The sequence below is a fragment of the Eucalyptus grandis genome, chromosome 8 (assembly GCF_016545825.1).
Source record: "Eucalyptus grandis isolate ANBG69807.140 chromosome 8, ASM1654582v1, whole genome shotgun sequence".
Taxonomy (NCBI): domain Eukaryota; kingdom Viridiplantae; phylum Streptophyta; class Magnoliopsida; order Myrtales; family Myrtaceae; genus Eucalyptus; species Eucalyptus grandis.
In genome coordinates, this window is record NC_052619.1 from 41,653,545 (window position 1) to 41,674,809 (window position 21,265).

The 21,265-nt window shown below is 38.1% G+C and overlaps 1 protein-coding gene and 1 pseudogene across 1 annotated transcript; both read left to right on the top strand.

The window, feature by feature from the left end:
- The first annotated feature begins 1,793 nt into the window (after positions 1 to 1,793).
- LOC104417203 lies at positions 1,794 to 14,702 on the top strand (annotated as a pseudogene).
- Positions 14,703 to 17,150: 2,448 nt separating this feature from the next.
- LOC104414448 (cyanate hydratase) lies at positions 17,151 to 20,310 on the top strand. Its single transcript, XM_010025569.3, has 4 exons — positions 17,151 to 17,593; positions 18,419 to 18,490; positions 19,088 to 19,196; positions 20,025 to 20,310. Exons 1-4 carry the CDS (start codon positions 17,319 to 17,321, stop codon positions 20,070 to 20,072), a joined length of 504 nt encoding a protein of 167 aa, XP_010023871.2. The 5' UTR covers positions 17,151 to 17,318; the 3' UTR covers positions 20,073 to 20,310.
- Positions 20,311 to 21,265: the final 955 nt, after the last annotated feature.

Here is a 21,265-nt window from a genome sequence, read left to right on the forward strand (position 1 = left end):
AATCTCACTTTCTAGATGATTGTCAGAAGACCCCACAAGTATCATCATCCCTTGACGATATGTGATGTGAGGATATAATTATTTTCTTCGGTAACACAATACACAGAATATATTCCGGTGCACCGAGACTGCTGTTGATGCTAAATTTGGTGAATGGTTCTCTCAATACAAGACAATGCAGTGGTCAAATTTGATGTCATCTATGCCTTGATTAAACTTTTCCTCCAATCTTGGTAAATGGGGCACTTCACCCACTCTTCTTGTTTTATATATATATACATTGAATGTAGATATGATAATTTTAATTATGATAAGGTGCAGTCTTCCTTAAAGCACGAGGAAGGAATGGAGCTGAATTCAGGCTTGCTCATGTCAAGCACCAGTTTGTCATCCTCCTTCCAAATGAAATTTCGAAAAAAAAAAATTCCAATTGAGATTTTAGGGTTTATTATACGGCAATTTTTTGAGAAGATAAGATATTTCGTATATAGAATTTTTTTAAAAAAAAACTATGTTTGAGTAGAGAGATTTCAAGACAAAAAAATTGAGGAGGAGAAAATGATAGATAATTTATTGTCTTTTTCCTTTTTATGAAGCATGAGGTGAATTGAGGGACTTTTCACCCCTTATATCACTTTCTAAATGGTTTTGCTTTATGGTTGGGGAGGGACTTGTTTGGCATTGGTACCAAGGGCCATGAAGTTGAATTTTTGCCGCCCATCACCCGTTCGGGGGATGTCCTCTCTTTAAGAGCATAATCAGTTTTTTTTTTTTTTATTCCATCCCCACAATAGCACCTGAATTGATTAAACAAAGTGGGATCCCCATCACTATTTCGTGATTCCTACTCTAATACCAAGGACCATTTTTCCCTCTGAGCCAAGCCCTAACTTTTGCCCTTTGTGCCCTAATTTGACCATCATAACCCTAAACTTTTCCACCCAATTGAGCAAGGGTAGAAGATGACAAACTTGAGTGAGTGAGAGGAAGATGGCCGGCAAACAATGGTGAAACTACAATAGTGAGCAAGCGATGGCAGGTGAGGGAAGGTGGTCGAGCAAGCAAGCAAGCCTGCTTTGTATACAAAATAGAAGATCAACAACCCCAATTTTCATCCATCTTCTGCAACGTAGTTTTGGCCAGGGAGGCTATGCAACGTCATTTTTTTTTTTAGTGCAATCCACGTGGATGGAAAAATGATGTAACACATTTACATTAAACTATTTTTTGTGATATCAAAAATCACAAACTTATACTTGTGTGACATATTTATTTCAATTTTTTTCCATGACACCAAAAACCCCAAAATTTATTCTATGACACCAAAATTTTGGGATAATGTGTCATACAAATATAAATTAGGGGTTTTTGTAGCAAATTTGTCACATTGTAGAAGCTTTGAATAAATATATCACATATATATAAGTTTGAGATTTTTCATTTCACAAAGAAAAGTTTAGAGTAAAAATGTCACAATGCATATGATTTAGGATTTTGGTGATTATTTTAGGGCAAACGCTAGTCGTGCATTTTTCTTTTTTCCAGTGGCACCATTTTCTTTAAATAAAGAAATTTAACTGAGATCTAATTTAGAGAGAAAGATGAGTGGAAGACCATCAATACGCTAGACCCGAAACTTCTACGTTTTCCTTCCAAAAAGTCAATATCGAAAAGCTGTTGAGATGCAATTTTTCCGCCTTTCGAGAAAAACGATTGACTTCGCCTCGTACAAAAAGATGCAATTTTTCCGGCATGGGCGAGACAATTAAAACATACATGTCTTCGCGCAGGGCATGTCGATCTGGACCCTGGCCGTCTCGCTCCCCGGCCTCCAACCGCCTCGCTGCCTGGAGGCCGACGGCGGCAACTGCGAGAAGGCCTCCAAGCTGCAGCTGGCTACGGCACGCTGTACGAGCTGGCTACGGCGCGCTGTACGCGCTGGCTGTCGGGAGCGGCGGGGCCGAGGCCAACGTCTGGACAATTGGCGCGGACCAGTTCGATGACTTCGACCTGAAGGAGAAGGCCCACGAGCTCGCCTTCTCCAACTGGCGGACGGTCGGCATCTTCTTTGGGAGCCTCTTTGCCAACTTCGTGCTTGCGTATATTCAGGACAACGTAGTCTCGGCCCTCGGGTACGGGTTCCCCACCCTCGGGCTTGCGATCTCTGTGGCGATCTTCCTCGCGGGGGCCCCTTTCTACCGCCACCGGGTGCCTGCAGGCAGCCCGCTCACGAGCACGGCCCGGGTCATCGTCGCTGCCGTGAGGAAGTGGAGGGTGCCGGTCCCGAGAGATCCGAAGGAGCTTTATGAGCTTGACCCGCAAGAGGATGCCAAGAAGGCGAAATTCAGGATCGACTCAACACCAACTTTAAGGTAATAATCTGCATCAACTTCCACCTCTTCTGTGTTCCAATCTGAAATATTGATACATCAGATATGGAGTCAACCCTTTGATAAACTGTGTGGCTCCCTCTCTATGCAGATTCTTGAACAAAGCATGTGTCCAAACCGGCCCGACCTCTCTGTGGAAGCTATGCTCAGTCACCCAAGTCGAGGAGACGAAACAAATGCTGCCTATGATCCCAATCCTGATCGCGACTTTCGTCCCGAGCTGCATGGTGGCTCAAGTCAATACCCTCTTTGTCAAGCAAGGAACTACCTTCGATAGCAGCATCGGCAGCTTCAAGATCGCCCCAGCGAGTCTAGCCCGATTCGTGACCATATCGGAGCTTGTGTGTTCTGTGATGTATGACCGCTTCTTCGTCAAGCTTATGCGAGATGTACCAAGAATCCGAGAGGCATCAGTCTTCTTTGCAGGATGGGGATCGGCCTCGTTCTCCACATCGTGATCATGACTGTGGCGTCCTTCACCGAGAGATGGAGGCTCCTAGTGGTGAGGGAACACTATTTGGTCGAATCGGAAGGACAAATCCCACTGACAATCTTCATTCTGCTTCCTCAATTCGTGCTTATGGGAACAGCCAACGCGTTCCTGGAAGAAGCAAAAATCGAGTTCTTCTACAGCCAAGCGCCGGAGAGCATGAAGAGCCTGGGCACGTCTTATTTAATGATCACCACGGCGGTCGGGAACTTCCTCAGCAGCCTCCTCCTATCCACGGTCTCGCACATCACCAAGAGGCATGGCCACCATGGGTGGATCCTAGACAACCTGAATGCTTCGCACCTCAACTATTACTATGCCTTCTTCGCAGTGCTCAACATCCTGAATTTTGCGTTCTTTCTGTTCGTGGCGAAACTCTATGCTTATCGTGCCGAGGTCTCGGGATTAGATGGTGATGCTCAAGGAAGAGATGAAAGGGTCGGTGCCGCAGGAGGAGGAAGTGCTGGTGACATAGCTCTGGTATAGGTAAGATGCCACGGATCGCATTTGTCTGGAAAAGATGATTGTGAAGCTATCTTATGTCCTAAACTCTACTTGTTGAATAATATTCAGCACATGTACAGCTCTTGGCGTCACTGCTATATGCGTGCCTTTTGCATTTATGTACAGATGATTGTTGTTGCGAAAAATAAGTGAGAACGACGTCGGATAGGTATTCACTTAATATGGCTGGCTTTGTTAAACCGAGTAAGATATATACAAATAAATCCTTACATGACTAATTTACTCTATGTTTAGAAACGAGTTAGCTTTACATCATCATCCATCACCCAAAACAAAAAATTTGCCTTGGAAGAGATCTTCTTTCCAACCTAGCTTGACTCTTTCAAATGCACCTAATTAATTTCACAACTTGTGAACTTTGTCCCAAGAAAAGTCAATCTTCTTAGTCAAATTTCATATGCAAAGCCTAGATGGCTTTAATTTGTTAATCTTCCGTTAACATGGAAATTTTGTGAATTTTTTATAATTCGTTTATTTCACAAAAAATGTAACATTTATGGCAAAATGTTTTCCAAAAAAATTATTTTCCAAAAGACGACAACATTTTTCAGTATTTGACTGAAACCTGAAAAAAAAAAAAAAAAAAAAAAAAAAAGCCTAGAAAATTTTTTCCTTTGATTAGTGTGAAGAATCTATTTTCTCGGAGAAAATTGCCAAAAAAATTCAATCTTTATATTTTTTTAAAATTAATTTTATTTTCTTTGAGAATCTATTTTCTTTCTTTTCTTTTTCTTTTTTTCTTTTTTCTTCTCCTTCTCTATGATGCAACCACCCTTCGACATGTCGAAGAAGAGGACAAGAGGAGGAGAGCATGTGCAAGAAAGGTGGGAACGGAAATCATTTTCCACAACTTTAGAAGGGGATTCCGGCGACCAGAACACGTTTTCTTTGACCACTTTTTTCCACAAGCACCGGAAATTAAGGAAAATTTTTCTCGAAAGATACTTTCCACGAGCAAACGGAACATAGGTATAAAAATGACACCGCAGTTTCTAGATGGCCATCAAAAGAGCACATACACATCATCGTCCCTTAGTTTAATCAAGAATATCATGTTAGAGCCAAAATAAAAGAGGAAGAAGAAAACCCACCCCATTGGTCACGTGGTTTGCGGGAGCGAGTTCAAATCCCCGCATTCATTTGTGCGACTAAATTGCAGTCTGTGGGAGGTGGGTTCCGCGGGTCGCTCCGTTTGCGTCGGCTGGTTGCCAACTGGCAGTATAGCGGTTCTCGGGTCAAAAAAAAAAAAAAGGAAGAAGAGACGACCAATTTTGTCAAACCCTACTAAAAGTTTACGTAACGACCAACACCAAACCCTATATATTCGTCTGAAGTTTATTATTTTCAATATCATTCAGTCTAAAATCTAAAAACCAAAGCTTTTCCTCATCAAAGTTTATCATTTCAAGTACATTGTAATTTTCATTTGCTTGCCGTTCAACTCCAGGATTCTGTTTTAATCTCAGTCATGCAGTTTAATTTTCCCTTTTATGTTTCGGAACATTTAGTTTCCTTGTCATTTTCTTTCATTCGTGCATTCTTCATTTCAGTTTTCCGTTTCGGAACATTTAGTTTCCTTGTCATTTTCTTTCATTCGTGCATTCTTCATTTCAGTTTTCCGTGAATCTTTTACGATGGAAGGAAACCAAGTGCGATCTTCGCCCGGCAATACCACGTCGTTCCTGAAAAGCACAGATTTCTAAACAAATGACTGCCGTGAAATTTGACTTCAGACGATGAAAAGCAAATGAAAGCTTCCTCTCTGGTTTTAATTCCACCACATAGTGACCCCATATGGTCACGAATCAGGCGAAAAAAATCTTTCAATTTCACAAAAAAAAATTTACAGTGTTTCTAACATAAGGTTTATTAACTTCAAAACGCGTGCAAGTGACCCCATATGGTCACGAATCGGGCGAAAAAATCTTTCAATTTCGCAAAAAAAATTCACAGTGTTTTTAACATAAGGTTTATTAACTTCAAAACACGTGCAATTTTTTTAAGGATGTAATTGACAAGCACGCCATAATTTATTGTTGTGGCCAAAAGCTACTCCACTCTTAACTAGGCAAAAGCCAATACACACCTCTTGCATATTCAATATTTGGATCCAAAATAGGAGATGCCAATTAGTTGACCTAGACTAAGAAACTCACTCAAATTCGGAATTCAACTCGAATTTAGAAAGTATTTCAATAATTCCTTGCTTGGTTTAACCAACTAGTCATATTGAGTGAATATTTATCTGATGTGATTTTGACTCTTTGACGGGTTGTTGGATAGGTGGAATATTTCCATGTGTGAAACCTAAATTAAGTAATTACATTTTCAGTTCCATCAACTCAAATCCAGTACTTGCATTAATATTGCTTTGGGAGAAAGGAACGTAACATTATCAATATGTTTTGGGAGAAGTGATTGATGCTTTATGTTGCAACCACCATTGACAACATCTATAAAGTGACTCAATCTGATTTACAATTCGACCAAAAAAAAAAAAATCTGATTTACAAAGCGTGAAATATGGCTAGGGTATTTCTATGTCTCGTGTGATTCGAGTTTTACTCAGATAGTTTACTCTTTTTGGTTCGATTATGGTTATCTCGGCATGTTGTGTTTTTGCATTAACATTCCGTGCCACGATAATTATGTGAACTATTAAAAGTCTATATGTGAACCGAATTTGTGACAATTGGTTTTAAAATTGATCTAAAAGTTACCAACTTGACTAGGTTTTATCAAATGAGTCCCAGAAACAGTCGTTGTTAGGCTGGATTTTGCTTATTATGCAAAAGCAGCGGGTAAATCACGCTGTTATTATATACTTTCTTAGAAACTTCCATATTGTCATTTATATGGCAACTTGCTATTAGCATATAATTGAATATAATTGAGTTTCAACATCAACTATTCTTACAACTCTCTGAACAACCATGTATGAACACGAGAAATTGTCACACTTACTCCACGTTGCTGTCATGAAGTCGTAGAAGATATTTGGTGCTTTAATTCAGATTTCGGAGAGATTATCGCAAAAGCATATAGAGAGAGAGAGAGAGAGAGAGAGAGGAAAATAACCTATACTGTTTCTTTTCAGGAAATAATATGACTCAACTCATTTATTCTTGAGTGATATGCTGCAGGCTTGGGACGATGATTATTAGGAAAAGAAAATAAGGAAAAATGTATGTTTACATTTTAAATATTTTGTTTACTCACAGAACAAAAGATAAAGATCAGATATATAGGAAAAAAAATTCATTAAAGTGCTTTTTTTTTCGTCAAAGCATACTGCTGAAAACTATTGGAGAAAGAAAAAATGGGCCGAGGGTGGAGAGAGAAACGCGAGCTTTTCAAAATTCACGTCCTTGCGCGATCTCGAGGAGACCCTAAAGATCGTAATGCAGATGATGGACGAAACATGCGCCGAACGACCCATCTTCGACAGCCACGGGAAGCTTCAGATAATGCCTCTCCGCTGCCCCTATTTCAACAATCACCTTGAACTAGAACATCAATGACTCAATTTCTGATTTTTTAACAAAAAAAAAAAGAAAAAGAATAGAGACCAGTATGAACTTCAGTGTCTTAGGTTTTTTTAGCGTCTATAAAGATTCCTGCAAAATCATCCTCACTTGGAGGAAGATTTTATCACCCAATCACACTTGCCCTCATCTTCCCTCCTTGCATCATCTTGCTCGCCCGCTCAAGTCTCGCGACGCCTCTTCTTCAATGATTGGGGCTCTCACTCACTCTCTTGTAATTAATCATTTGCAATTTTACTAGTAATTTTAATGGATAATAATGCCACATCGAATTTCCAACATTCCAAATGAAAATTGGTACTCATGTAATTATTATTATTTTTTTATCAAAATGGCACTGAAGTATGTTTCATCCAAAAATTATGATGTCTGTAATGTCTTTTAAACTTAAAACTTGTATATGAGTTGTGGTCTCTTAAAGAATAGGAAAACAGAAAACTAAAAGCAAGTTGAACAAGGAAAAAGAAAACGAAGAAGACAAAAGTAGAAAGTCCATAAGGCGACGGTGTTTGTGTCATTATGCAATTGCAAGCTGTGTGAGGTGAGAATGTAAAAGTCAACTCAACTGCAGCGATAGAGAGACTCGAATCTGTGCAGCACTATAAAAGAGTGGTTTTTGGGTCGCGAAGTTCTTCGCTCAAGTTAGCTTTTAGAGCCAAAGAACTTGTGGGGTTCAACATAAGGAGTTGGTGATTATACACAAGATGGAACGATCGATCTCCGAGGAAACCCTGTCCGTCGATCCAAGCGCGCCCGATGGACTGCCTGCTACGCTCTCTCTCTCTCTCTCTCTCTCTCTCTCTGCTTTACATATGAATGGGAAGTTTGCGTTAATGGGTTGAAGAGAGCTTCTGTTTTGTTGTGCTTATTGATGTGCCTTTTGCTGGTGATATTAAGTGGCTGGACTTGAATGGGATGCATGCTTTTCCACATACTTTGGAGTAGCCTCTGTCTTCCTTCTTTCTTTCTTTTTTTTTTAGCTTTCTTGATGATTTTGTCATGAACTCCCCTTGTGTGAATGACTCGTGTTGGGTGTTGAGTGTAGTTGCGAAGTTATCCTAACTGACAACATCCCATTAACATCGTAGAGACGTGAAATCAAACATGAAATGGTAAATAGCTGAAGTAATAATTTCTTTCTTTGACCTGTTGCTTTAGAGGTTGTGCCTTGAGCTTGTTTATTTATCTCTGTGTCCATCCTTACTGGGTGCTCTTGTGCCATGGGGTTGAATATTTCATTTGGGTTGGTAACATTTCGATATAAACTGAATTTCATGGAGGAGAACTATGGACAGAGACGAATCTAGGCAGGAATAGTAAGAAAAAGAAAAGAAAAAGACTGATGTGGAAAGTATGATGATTGCTAACATGATACAAATTCAATCGCAGTCGCAAAATATGTGTTGTGTTTGGACCATGCGCACTCTTTACTTGCCACAATGTGCACCCAACAGAATTATGATTGACATAATGTGCTCATTCCAAAGTCTGTGTAAGGATTGACTGAAAGCAATTATATATCCAAAGTCTCTTCTACATACTATGGCCATTAGTATTCGCATGGAAAGAAAACAAAAGATGCCCCAAAAATAGTTACTTGGCTAGCATATCTTGACATTCAATTGCCAATTACATATTTCAACCTACTGCCAAAAAAAAAGAAAGTAATTTGCCATTTATAAGTCTTAAATCCCATTAAAATTAAGGATGAGCATAATTGCAAAATAGAATCTAGAATTGAAGAACCCAACAGGTGAGAATTTGTCCAGTTTCATATTCCAAGGTATATAGGATAAGTTCCAAGCTTCAGATATTGAGAAATTTATTTCGATGGGTAAATTTCAAATTCTAAATAGGTGGAACTTGGAACAAGTTTTTATGTTATTCTTGTTTGTACTTTAATGATGAGTATAATTTGAAACTAATAATTTAAGTTTTCATTTTTTACTAAAACCTTTACTTTGTTAATTTTTTTATTGTATATAAATTTAAGTTATGGTCAGTAAATTATAGTAACAAGTGGTGATAATTAAAGATAATGATTCACTATAATCATTCAATTATTAATATAGGTGAAACCTAGATAAATCCTGGAACTTGTGACAAAATAGGTTTCTGATTCCAAAGTATGCATGATAGGTTTTAAATTCCAAAAGATAAGGAACTTATTCCAATAGGTAAATTTCATGTGGAACCGGTATGGAACCCGAAACCGTTCACCCTTAATTAGAATCATTAGAATCATGATGTGCATTTAACATATAGTACTTTCCACAATTAATGATAAAAATGATCAGAATGATCCCACCGCAAATTGGCTAGGGTTTTTACCCACTGTCTTAAAAGTCAAGGGAAATGAGAAGCTTTCCCTTGCTTTAAACCGTAATTCTAAAAAAAGTACAAAACTCGCACCTAAACCTTGACTTCCTCGTGGGGAAATTCGATCAGAATGATCCCACCGCAAATTGGCTAGGGTTTTACCCACTGTCTTAAAAGTCAAGGGAAATGAGAAGCTTTCCCTTGCTTTAAACCGTAATTCTAAAGAAAGTACAAAACTCACACCTAAACTTTGACTTCCTCGTGGGGAAATTCGATCTTACCTGGTCGAGATATACTCTGGAAATACGAAAGAGGACCAATAATATCTTCTCCAAATAGAATAGTCAATTCTACGCTGTCATTTCTCACATCATTCATGTCCCTAATTTCGGCTTTAGTCTAATCCTAAAGATTGAAAAGATTCGAAATTTGACTTATTTCTCCAAGCTTCCTCTCTTAATTCATCTTTAATTGGAAAAAAACTAAACAGAGGACTTTTGAATCACGCCAACCCGCGTGTACCTTTCATTTTCCCTGATCTTATAGTCATATATATTTTACTTCACTTTAGTATTAAACTCATATATTAAGAAACCAGATTTCCAACTACTCTCTTAAGATGTTAAATGAGTTGTTTTTGCATGATTTGACAAAAAATATTACAACTTTTGTTAGTCATACATTTTTTTATCAGCTTTAATTAACATAAGTCGTTTTCATATTGCATCGTTTGAATCTGTATTAATAATTTTTTTCATGAAAAATACAAAATCATATGGATATCATCCATAAGAATTTGAATGGTCGTGCTAGAATTAATCTAGATCAGATAGAACCTAGCCGCTACTATTCATGTGGCTTGTCACGTTATTTGTTTCTTGTGCTGTTTTTCATTGCTCTGACTTGTTGACACTTGACGCAATGCATGCATTTGGTCTGGTTTTGAAAATGGACTTTTGGCAAATTCTAAAATGATTTGTAGCTCTTTTTGCGAGCATTTCCAAAGTCCTCTAAAGACAACAAAGTTCCGTAAGTGTGACAATTCCTCTTGTTCTCACATGGTTGTTCAGAGGGGATGCAATATTAATGAATTTGATGTTGATCCCTTATCTAATCCCAATTTTGGTTAGAAAGAAATGGGCGTGAAATTTTGTAGGATCACTCCGATGTTTAAAAAGTCTAAGTTATTGTATGAAGCCGTAATTTAATATTTTAATATTCTACCACCCCCTCACACTTAGTCTATTCTTTTTGCCTAATGCTAAAATTTGAACTCATGACCTTCTACTTTGATATCACGTGAGATTTTGTGCGATTACTGTCATCTCGTCTAACAATTTAAGCTATTAGATAAAAGCATGTTTAGTATTTTAATATTCAATCAATAGAGATTGAAACTTTATACTTGAATAGCAAGTTGATAGGGAATTGTCTAAGAATATATCTAATAAACACGTGATTGTACCTCTGCTTTTGCATAATACGCAAACTCCATCTAAACAGGGGCTGTTTCTAGAACTCATTAAACAAAAACTGATCAAGTTGATAATTTCAGATAAAACTTTAGACCAATTGTCCCAAAGTCGGTCCTCATATAAACTTCTAATAGTTCACAATTGCCGCACAGAATGGAAATGCAAGAACCCGACAAGACAAGATAACCCTGGTCAAACAAAACAGAGTAAGCTATGGGAGGAAAACTCGAATTGCACGAGATACAGAAATGCACTAGCCAAATTTGCGCGTTTTGTAAATAGGATCGAGTCATCTTACCAATTTCGTCCATGGGGGTTGCGACATAAAGCATCGAGTACTTGTGGAGCAATTAGTGCAAACCGTAACAATAACAAGGCCTTCCTCTCTCAAAACAACATCAATAAGAGTAACAGATCTAAGTTAATGAAATTTAACGTGTAATTACTTAATTTTGATTTCACATGAGGAAATACTACACCGGTCCACCTACCAGACAAAAATTAAAAATTACATCGGATAGATATTCACTCCATATGCTTCTTCCAGGGTAGACGGATTTTCTTGCAGCCTTGCTTGATTCTTTCAAATACATTTGATTAATTCCACAACTAGTGAAGTTGGAAATAAAAAAAAAAACCCAAAATTACAGAGTCGATTTTTATCTTTGTATATGCAAACCCTAGATGGCTTTAGCCTTTGACTATTATAACCAGCATATATGCAATCGGAATAGCAAGATTCGTGTCGCTTTAACTTTTAAAATAGATCAAAAATCGACCTCGCACTTTCTAGATAGTCGTCGGAAGACCCATGTTTCTACATCCATTAGTTTGAAAAAGAAAAATCATGTTACTGCCAAGAGTCTTTCGTTAGGGGGGCCAGTCCATACTTGTTGCTTCACGGGTAGGACTTGCTGGATATCGAAACCAAGGGCCTCAAAGTTGAATTTTTGCGGCCCATCGCCCAATCGGGGTTGTCCTCTCATCAAGCGCATAATCTGGTTTCCTTATTTCTTTCTTATCCATATGCATTCAATTCACATGCTTAAGCGCATAATCTCTCGCACCACATACAAGTTGGATCTTCGAAGAGGTTATAGAACTGGCCAATTTTAGTATGTCGGCGGCGAGGTTGAAGAGCACAGCTTCTGCCATTTTTGATAGAGCCCACCTTCTTTCTCGCTTGTGTGGTTAACGTTAATGGTTTCCGATGAGGAAAGCAAATTCTTTCTTGCAAGTGGGAATGGAATTGACCGACAAGAAGATAAGCATGGCCACATGTTAGGTATTGCCCAAGACTTTGGGTCCAGAAAAAAAGGGACTCAAGAAAGGAAGAGGAAAAGACCCCGAAGGCCTCGGGATCGAAAAAGGATGTGGCAAAAGCAAAGCTGGTTGCTCTGTTCGTTTAAAGAAAATTTGCCATTTTTTAAACTTCATTTTCCATCTGAACATGAAAAATGTACTTGAAAAAGCGCTTGGCAACACGTTGAGTACAGCTTCCAAACGAAAACAATTTCCAAGATTGTTGAAGCAATTGAAGAATTAATTAATGAGTAGAAAGATTGTCGATGAAATGCTCTCTAGTGTTAGTATGGTCAAGAGGTTTTTCACAAATTTAAAGACGTGCTAAAGTGACGTACATTAGGTGGTGGGTTAATACACCCATGTTTACACAAATAGAAATACGGATTTTTACTAGTCACATCACCGCACTTATATCCCTTTTACACAAACAGACCTGCTTTTACCTCTCCAGCTGTTGGACCCTGATTTTGATCTCTATCTCAAATTACTAGTCTCTGTGTTACATCCTATGCTGAACTGTTATCTCACAACTTCCTCTCTCACTCCTTAGATAATAGGGAGGATTTCATCTCTTCCAAGGTAACCTCAATACGCTTCTATAACAGCAACTTAGTAAAGTGCTCTCACGACTTTAGTAGAGATACTAAAAACATCATGCTATGTTCTTCATTGTCTAGAATTTTATCAGTGATCTTTAAATCTATCAAGAGTTTGTTAAACTTATCTGGGTGGGATTTGATAGATGCTCAGTTTATCAAAGATGTATAATGGCTGACTTACATAGTGATAGAAGACATTTAATGGAAGTTTATTTCATGTTTTTCTCACGCACTAAATACAACAGCAACAATCCAAAATTTCCCAATTAATATTGGGTCGTGTATTTTTTAACAGCCCAAATTCGAGACATAATTTTACAGTGGTTCTGCCATTTTCATGGGTTAAATGGCTAGCTTTAGCATTTCCACCAGTACTCAGACAAGACGTTTGATATTGATCTTGATAAAGGGGGATTGGATGCTTTAATGAAGCCAAAGCATGGGTATAAGCTTGGAGATCAATATTTATCAATGGTGTTGATACAGTTTCAATGACTGTTTTGATATAAATATTCCCGGATGCTTTTAAGGAATTTAGCTTAGAATGTCCAATAAAGTATACAGCTCAGTAGATGAATTTTTTCGCTTATCACCAGGTGAAGAGTTCTAACATCAGGGGGAAAATTTATATGTCTCGCCATGGCAGAATGACATGTTCGACTAATGTCTCTTTTCTTTCAATTATGTTGTTGACTAGAGTGGCTACTCTGCATAGTTGATTTTTCTGAAAAGCAAATCTTAAGTAGTTTCTTGATGTAGGAATCAGATGCAAGATGAGCATGAAATCTCTCACTTATTTATCATGTTGTGATGTTTCAATTCAATACCTTCTTTTCCATTTTCCTATTTCCAGAGTTGCTTTTCTCTAAGTTGAGATTTGGATGGATAACGAGTATCCATGCCTTCAGACCTTTATGGTGATTGCTGTCAAAGAGAGTCCTGCCGTGTTGCAGCTGATAACATCATCCTTTAATTGCTCGTCACTTGACTGTAACAGTAACCAGGTGAGGGAACTGATTGAAGCGTTTTTGAGGCACACACTTGTTTTATGTCGACATAAGTAGTTGTTCTGTGGTAGCACAAGAATACTCAACAAGTTGCTTTTCCTACTTGGTTGACATCGCAGTTCTCTTTTCTCCTGCTAGTTGGCAGTAATTATGTTTTACTAGATTTTAAGACAGTATGCTGCTTCTGCAGAAGCTTGAAACTGCTTGTTGAATTTTCAGATTTCCAGGATGTATAAAGAACTTGAGAATGAGAACAGGATTCGTGAAGGGTACCTCACTGGTTCTGATGTGTTGCACTCTCTCAAGGATCTTCGACTGGGAGCTAAAGGTGCCCAGAATAAACTCAATCCTGGACGTCGTGTCCAGCTTATTCTAAGCGATCAAAACTCACGATATGGTTATAAAGCCGTACTTCTTGATGCACAAGAGCAATCCGTAACCTTTTTGCGCCATTGTGGTGTCATAATTGTGCCTAAGTTCTTCAATTTGCTTACCGAATGTATGACTACATAAAGACTTTCCCATTCCCATCCGCATGTGGTCCTGGCTGTATGAAATCCAAGTACACACCTTTTTGAAACCTAAACATTAACCACAGCATCGGTTAAGGCATAACTCCTACTCAACCAGTATTTGTTCTGTGTCGGCATAGTTATGTATGGGGATATGTCATACATGGATATGGGAATCTCATCAATGAGGGATTGTAATACTGCAATCAAGAGGGAATATATATATGGGGATTTGTCGACTACAACTACACGATACAAATGGGGCCAAAAGATTCCGGCAAAACCATCAAAATCAGAGAGCATGAGCAAAGACATAGTAAGGAGCGGATTCAGATCCGTCGGTCCAACTGTAATTCACTCCTTCATGCAAGCTGCTGGTCTCACCAATGACCACTTGATCACTCGCCATCGCCCCCTTCAGTGCCTGGCATTAGCAGACCAGACCACCGGTCGATCCGTCCTCCCATGGGAACCGCAAGAAAGTGGAACCCATTTGTTACCTACTTGTGATTTCCTTGTCTACCTTTTCAGGTGACTGAATTTGATTGAGATTGGTAGTGTGGATAGAGTAGCTATAGTTAGAGAGAGAGAGAGGAGAAGATGAGCTGTTTTGGATATATCGATAGTGATGTAACTAATAGGTAAGCGATTACGTACAGAGATGGGAGATGGATAAGATCTGGACAGGTGGAAAGAATAAGCGCATATGTGCAATTATAGCTGCAATTTGGGAGGAGTGACCATCACGCCTGCATTATTTGGGTGTGTAAGGGCATGGAAATGCATATATGGAAGAGTAGGGCCACAAGCCTCGCCAGTCGCCGCTCTCTTCATCTATCTCTTTGAACATTTTTGCATTTGGCTATTGTGGAGTGAGTTCGAGTAGGGGCGGACAAAAGCCAAAAAAGATTGAAATGGAAAATGATATAAATGGTCTCTGAACTTTAGTCCAATAGGCAATGCAATCAAATTCATTTAATGTGATTTTTTAATTTGTTTAATATATTCCTAGAACATTTTATACATGTTCAATTTAGATCATGAATTATATGAAATTATTCAACATTGTTTCTGAACTTAAATTAATTAAAAAGAAACATTGAACATTTTTTAATAGTCCAAGAAATAGTTCGAACATGTACCACAAATTCGGGATCACATTAAACCAATTAAAAAATTCATTGACAACATTGAACATTGGGTTAAAGATTATGGACCACATTGAAAAAATTGAAAGTTGAAGGATCATGTTGTACGTTAAATCAGAGTTCAATAACTATTTATGTCATTATTCCAATCAAAAACCTCACCCGCTATGACCTGAACTGGATTACGGGTTGCATTTGGTTCAAAGCAAACGCACATGACCCTACTGGTTCGGTTCAACCACACCCTATCATTAAGGCTTTGGATTTTATGCCTCGGATACCATGTGCAAGTCGGATATTCGAAGTGGGAATAGAACTGGCCAATATAAGTATTTCGGTGGCGAAGATGAAGAGCATTTCTTCTGCTATTTTTAACTTCTCTTTTGTTTACTTTAGATTTAACGGTCTCCGATCTCTTTCGTCATTATGTTTATTGAGGATATCAGGCTCTGGCAAGTGGGAATGGAATTGACCAACAAGAAAAATTTTATACAACGGAAGATATATATAGACAGTTATGATATTAGAATCTCTCTTCTATTGATTAAATAAATTATTCTACCAAAATTAAAATATGTACATGTATCAAAGTCTTAGCCAGCCCTGCTTGTATAATAATTTTTACACAAAAAAAAAAAAGAACATTTAAGAGGCTTTTACTTTGTCTTTTCTTTTTGCCTGGAAAGCAGACTCAGTCATCAACAGGATTACATTAACATGGTTGTGGTAGACTGTATTACTTTGGTCCGCTACTCAGAAACTGAATGAAATTTGATGATCATGTCCAACTCGCTTACACTATAAGCATTGCAACTACTCATGATAATTTTTTTTATCAAAATAATTATAAACCTATTGTGATTATGCCAATTCAATCGTAAACTCTTCTTTTTATTTATTTATTAATTAATTAATTGAGTCATAAATATTTTATATTTGTGCAAATTTAGTCATCCGACCAATTTTGATCGATTACCAATGACATGAATATCACACTCTTATGTGACACAACCAATACTAACATAAAATTTTTAATGATATTTTTTGAAATTTTTATTTTTTCCCTTTTTTAATATTACATTTCTTTCTTCTTCTTCTTTTTCCCTTCCTCTTCATACTCTGGCCAATCATTGAAACTCAACAATCTGCCAAAGGCCCACTGAGGTCAAGCTCACTATTAAACTCGCCAAATCTAGCTAGCCTCACCCTCGCCCAACCACTAGCGTTAGCCTCACCAAATTTGGCAAGGTCGAGCCTTGCCATGCCGAGGCGAGGCTCAAACTCGTCAGCCACTAGCGAGGTTGAGGCTCGCCCTCACTAGCCCTTGCCTCTAGCCGGTTGTTGCCGAGGTCTAATGACCAACTAGGGGATGAAAAAAAATTTTAAAAAAAGTAAATAAATAATTTGAAAAAAAAAATTAAAATATTATTAAAAATTATTTATATAAGCGTCAGTCTCATCACGTAAAAATTGGCAAATGGACTAAATTGACACAAATGTTTTGTTAATTAGCACAATTGATAAAAAGAAAAATATTTAAAACTGAATTAGTACAATTACAATAAGTTTAAGATTACTTTGTTAATTCTTCCAAAATAAATCAAATTTTTAAGTGACCACAAAATGGGAACTAGATTGTAAACAAAGTGATGAACTTACTTATGTGTTAAAAATTAACTTAATAAAAAAATCGAGATAAGATAAATAAAGTGATGAAAAACTAGAAAGAAAATACTCAAACTTAGATGCATCATACCAAAAATATTATCTGAAGAATTTTTTTTTTAAAAATCGGGATTAAGTCCATAAATAATAGAAAAAGCAAAGCCCCCTCGGAATAGTTCTACACTCCCACGGCTCTCCCTCCCAATCCCATACATCCAAGAAAATCTTCCTTTTCGCGACCGACAGCTTCTGGGTTGTTTTCATCTTAGCAAGAGCCTTTACATAAGCATCTGGCTTTCCAGTCGTAGCCGCCCTGCGCAGTTATCTGAGGGAGGGAGATGGAGGCGAGCAGTAGCAAAGCGACCGTGATGGGCCGGCTGCAGGCGGCGAAGCACAAATCCGGCAAGTCCTTCAATCAGATAGCGCAGGAGACCGGCCTCACCAACGTCTACGTGGCTCAGCTGCTGAGACGACAGGCCCAGCTGAAGCCCGACACCGCCCCGAAGATCCGGACCGCCCTGCCTGACCTGCCCGAGGACCTCGTCCAGGAGATGCTGAAGCCCCCCATGAGGTCCTACGACCCCAAATTGATCCAAGAACCTACTATTTACAGGTACCCTTTTCATCATAAATAGTTCCTGTGCTTGAAAATCTTTTTTTTTTTTCCTCTGTGAGTAATGTTTTTCTTTTTTGAGTTATGTTAGTTAATAATCTATGTGGCCTTGTGCTTTGAGGGATATGGGTATTCGATTCATTAAATTTCAGATGATGGGTCATTCGGTAGTATCGTTTTGTTCCTAGCATATGGTAGAATTTTTGTGAGGACATGTCCATGCCTTAAGATCTGCATGGATTGTTGTTTATCTGATGTGAAGTGTAGATGAATCGGTTTGTAGTGTAAGGCTTATCGCGGTGTTGATCGATTTGGAGTGGAGGACAAAAGTGCAATAGCTATCAACTGAAGTGGTAGTCCCATTTATATGGTGTTGAGAGTTGATTTAATTCATGACTTGCTCTTTCTTGGGAGACTGCTCTGTTTAAGCTTTCTCTGTGTCTGGTGGCTGAGTTGAGCTCGACAAAACAATCTTGATTCTCGAACTACAAGCAAACTTCGTGTTTTTCTCTTATTAAAGATGTTCTTCAATGATCCTTCGTGATGAAAGGCTGCCTGTGTAGGCTGTAAAATTTCATAGAACACCATATGAGGTTCTTTCAACTTTTCTCTTGTCTGAAGCTGCGGTTTCAAGAGATATGACCTGAAAACACGACAATCCAAAGCTTTTGTTTTTCGCCTTTAGGTCAATTCTAGTTCTAGCTTGTAGGATTTTCTGTTATTTTTGTACTGATCGATTATGGTACAAATAGTCTGTGATGCTGATCAGAATCTTGGAAATGGCTAGTGCTTTAATTTCAACTTCCTTGGCTATTGATTTCCCAGGTTGAATGAAGCAGTGATGCATTTTGGAGAAAGCATCAAGGAAATTATAAATGAAGAGTTTGGTGATGGCATGTGAGTCTACATTCCTAACTGCATCATTCTCTTTTTGGAAACCTCCATCTTTGTCCATGCACAAATCATTTGTTCAAGTACGATGAAATTTGACCGTGGTGTCTGCATAGTATGATATTGGCATGACTTTAGCCCCTCTATTAGGTCTCGTGATGAAAGAGCCTGCAAGTAGCTCATTTTGGGTGTATACAATTCATTTGTGGTTATAAAAAAAAAGAGGAAGTGGGTCGGTTGAAACGATGCACGTTCCAAGCAATGATAATGGTCATTGGCTTGGAATAGGACTGTTCTATTATTGACCTGCCATTGTCTTATGATGGGTGCCCACTTCAGTGAAAATTATGTAAATTAGATTCGTGAAATTGATATGTGATTCTGTGTAGAACATTCAAATGATACAAAATACCTTCCCATGATTTGCTTGGTTGAGTTGACCAGTAAGATGGTCTAGGAAGCGGCCTAGCTGCTGGTCTCATGCGATGATTATTCCTCATCGATGGGCTGAAGAATAGCATATTAGGAACTGGGATGTCTGTCTATTTCAGCTTTGTTCAATTGATACTCATTAAATTTATTTCCATTAACATTCTTTTGCAGAATGTCAGCCATTGATTTCTACTGCTCAGTTGACAAAGTCAAAGGTGTGGATGGGAAGGACCGTGCTGTTGTGACATTTGACGGGAAGTATCTGCCTTACACTGAACAGGTTAGTTGGCGTCAATTCCGTGGCCTAATGATGAGATGATGGAAGTAGTATCTGGGCTTTCATAGCAATTGATGTGATATGATGCTTTCTGCAAGCAATGGAACAGTACAGTACCTTCATTTCACTACTTTATGACAATGCCTATGGAAATATTCTGTCTTCTGTGGAATCCAAATTCCGCATGTAAGTACTTATTTAGTCTGGCACAAACTGTTGACATACAGCAAAAGGAAATTCAAAAGGTCCTTTTTTTCCTTCACCTTTTGACTAACAAGGATAGAACTAGTGACTGCCCGGCCACCTAACTCCCATTAGTTAGTTACCTTTGCCATGAGCTAGGCTGGTTGGTAAATATTGTTATCCTTCAAAGAGTTTTACTGATTGGAATGTTTTCTTAGATGTGTCCCACTTTTGAATTGGATAGGGTTTGCTGCAATATGCACCTTCTCTTATCCTAAAGGTATCATCTCTCTTAAAGAAGCAGACATGCTGACGAGTTTGATTCAGACAAAGAACCAGACATGGTTCTCCAACATAAACATGCACATGCTCTTTCAGAGCAGGTTCAATAACCAAATTATAGGCATTCAAAAGAAAAACTGAGGTGGTCCCTGTCTCATTGTAACATGATTCATGAGGTGTCTGCTGATAGGTTTCTAGATATCTGATGAAGGTAGTGAATGATTCACTACTGGCTTTTAACATCAGCACTTGAGGCACAATAAGTTAAGCAATGGCCATGTTGTGCTGATTGGCATTATCTAAACATGTTTGCTGTTGCATTTATACTATGATCAGGTCACATGTTGACAATTGTCTTTCTCGCAGAAAGTGGAGCATATGGTTTCCAAACTAAACTTGCATGAAGAAAAATGAATATGTGAGCACCGAATCTGGCTGATGTGAAGCTCTTTAAGGAAAAATGAAGGTTTTCATGTCTACATGGTTGGGAATTGCCCTTTGGCTTTGTTGTTTATGTAATCATATGCTCTATCAATGTTGTGCTGTGCATTTAAGCTGCAATAAAAGTAAAACATTTTGATTGGATGACACCCTTTAGCTGATACATATGGAATCAGTGGATTGATCCTTGAGGCGATTTTTTCGTGGCATTGCTCGGTATCTATTCTTGTTCAGCTAGTCTTTTTATTCTGTTAGTAATTGCAGGTCAAGTTATCGCAACAGTCTGTTGAACTTACCATGAAAAGAATTGCGGAGGTTTCATGCCTCCAGGAAATGTTACAGTGATAATGCTAAAACAGCAGTGAACGAATTTACACTTCTTGTGTTGGTAAAATGAAGCTCTCTTAATTGGAGTTTTGACAATCTATAATCCGGTTTGCGTTTTTCTTGTTCTTCACCTAGAAGTTACAGTTTTTAATTTTCCACATTGAAAAGGTAGGGTATCGAATTGTTATTCACAGGGAAATGAAATTCATTCTTGCCATTCGATATGCGAGGTGCGTGCAATGTCTATACAAAAATACTTATGCATCTGTGATGCCCAGAATGCCATTGCCATAGAAGCTTATGATCTTTGAGCCTTTTTCTTTTAACCAAAAAAGAACTTGTCTCGTATATTCTCTCATTTCACAGTATCTGTCAGCCAATACATTTTACCTAACTTATTGTACAAACCCAATCGAGGGAGGACTGGAAAATTAAGAGCAGAAAGCCTAAGAACACCACCTCATTGAATAAGCTGGAGAGCCAAAGAGTCAACTTATTGCCTTACCCGAGAAGGAGATTTGAAGAGGAAATGAATGAATTGAATTTGGATATACTCTGCGAAAAGGAAAAGGGATAACTATATAAATGATACCTGAATTTTGACTTATTGTGCAATTTGACTTTTGAACTTTTAATTTCTTCAGTGTTGTTCCTAAATTTGGCCTAATGTGCAATCTCGTTCTTGAATTTTTAATTTGTTCAATGTAAATCTTTGGACTTATGATGTGTATTCTATTTTGTCCTTAGACTATACAAAATAACACTATTGAACATTTTCTTATAGACCAAAGAGTAAATTAAACATCTACTAAAAGTCCAAATACTATATTGAATAAATA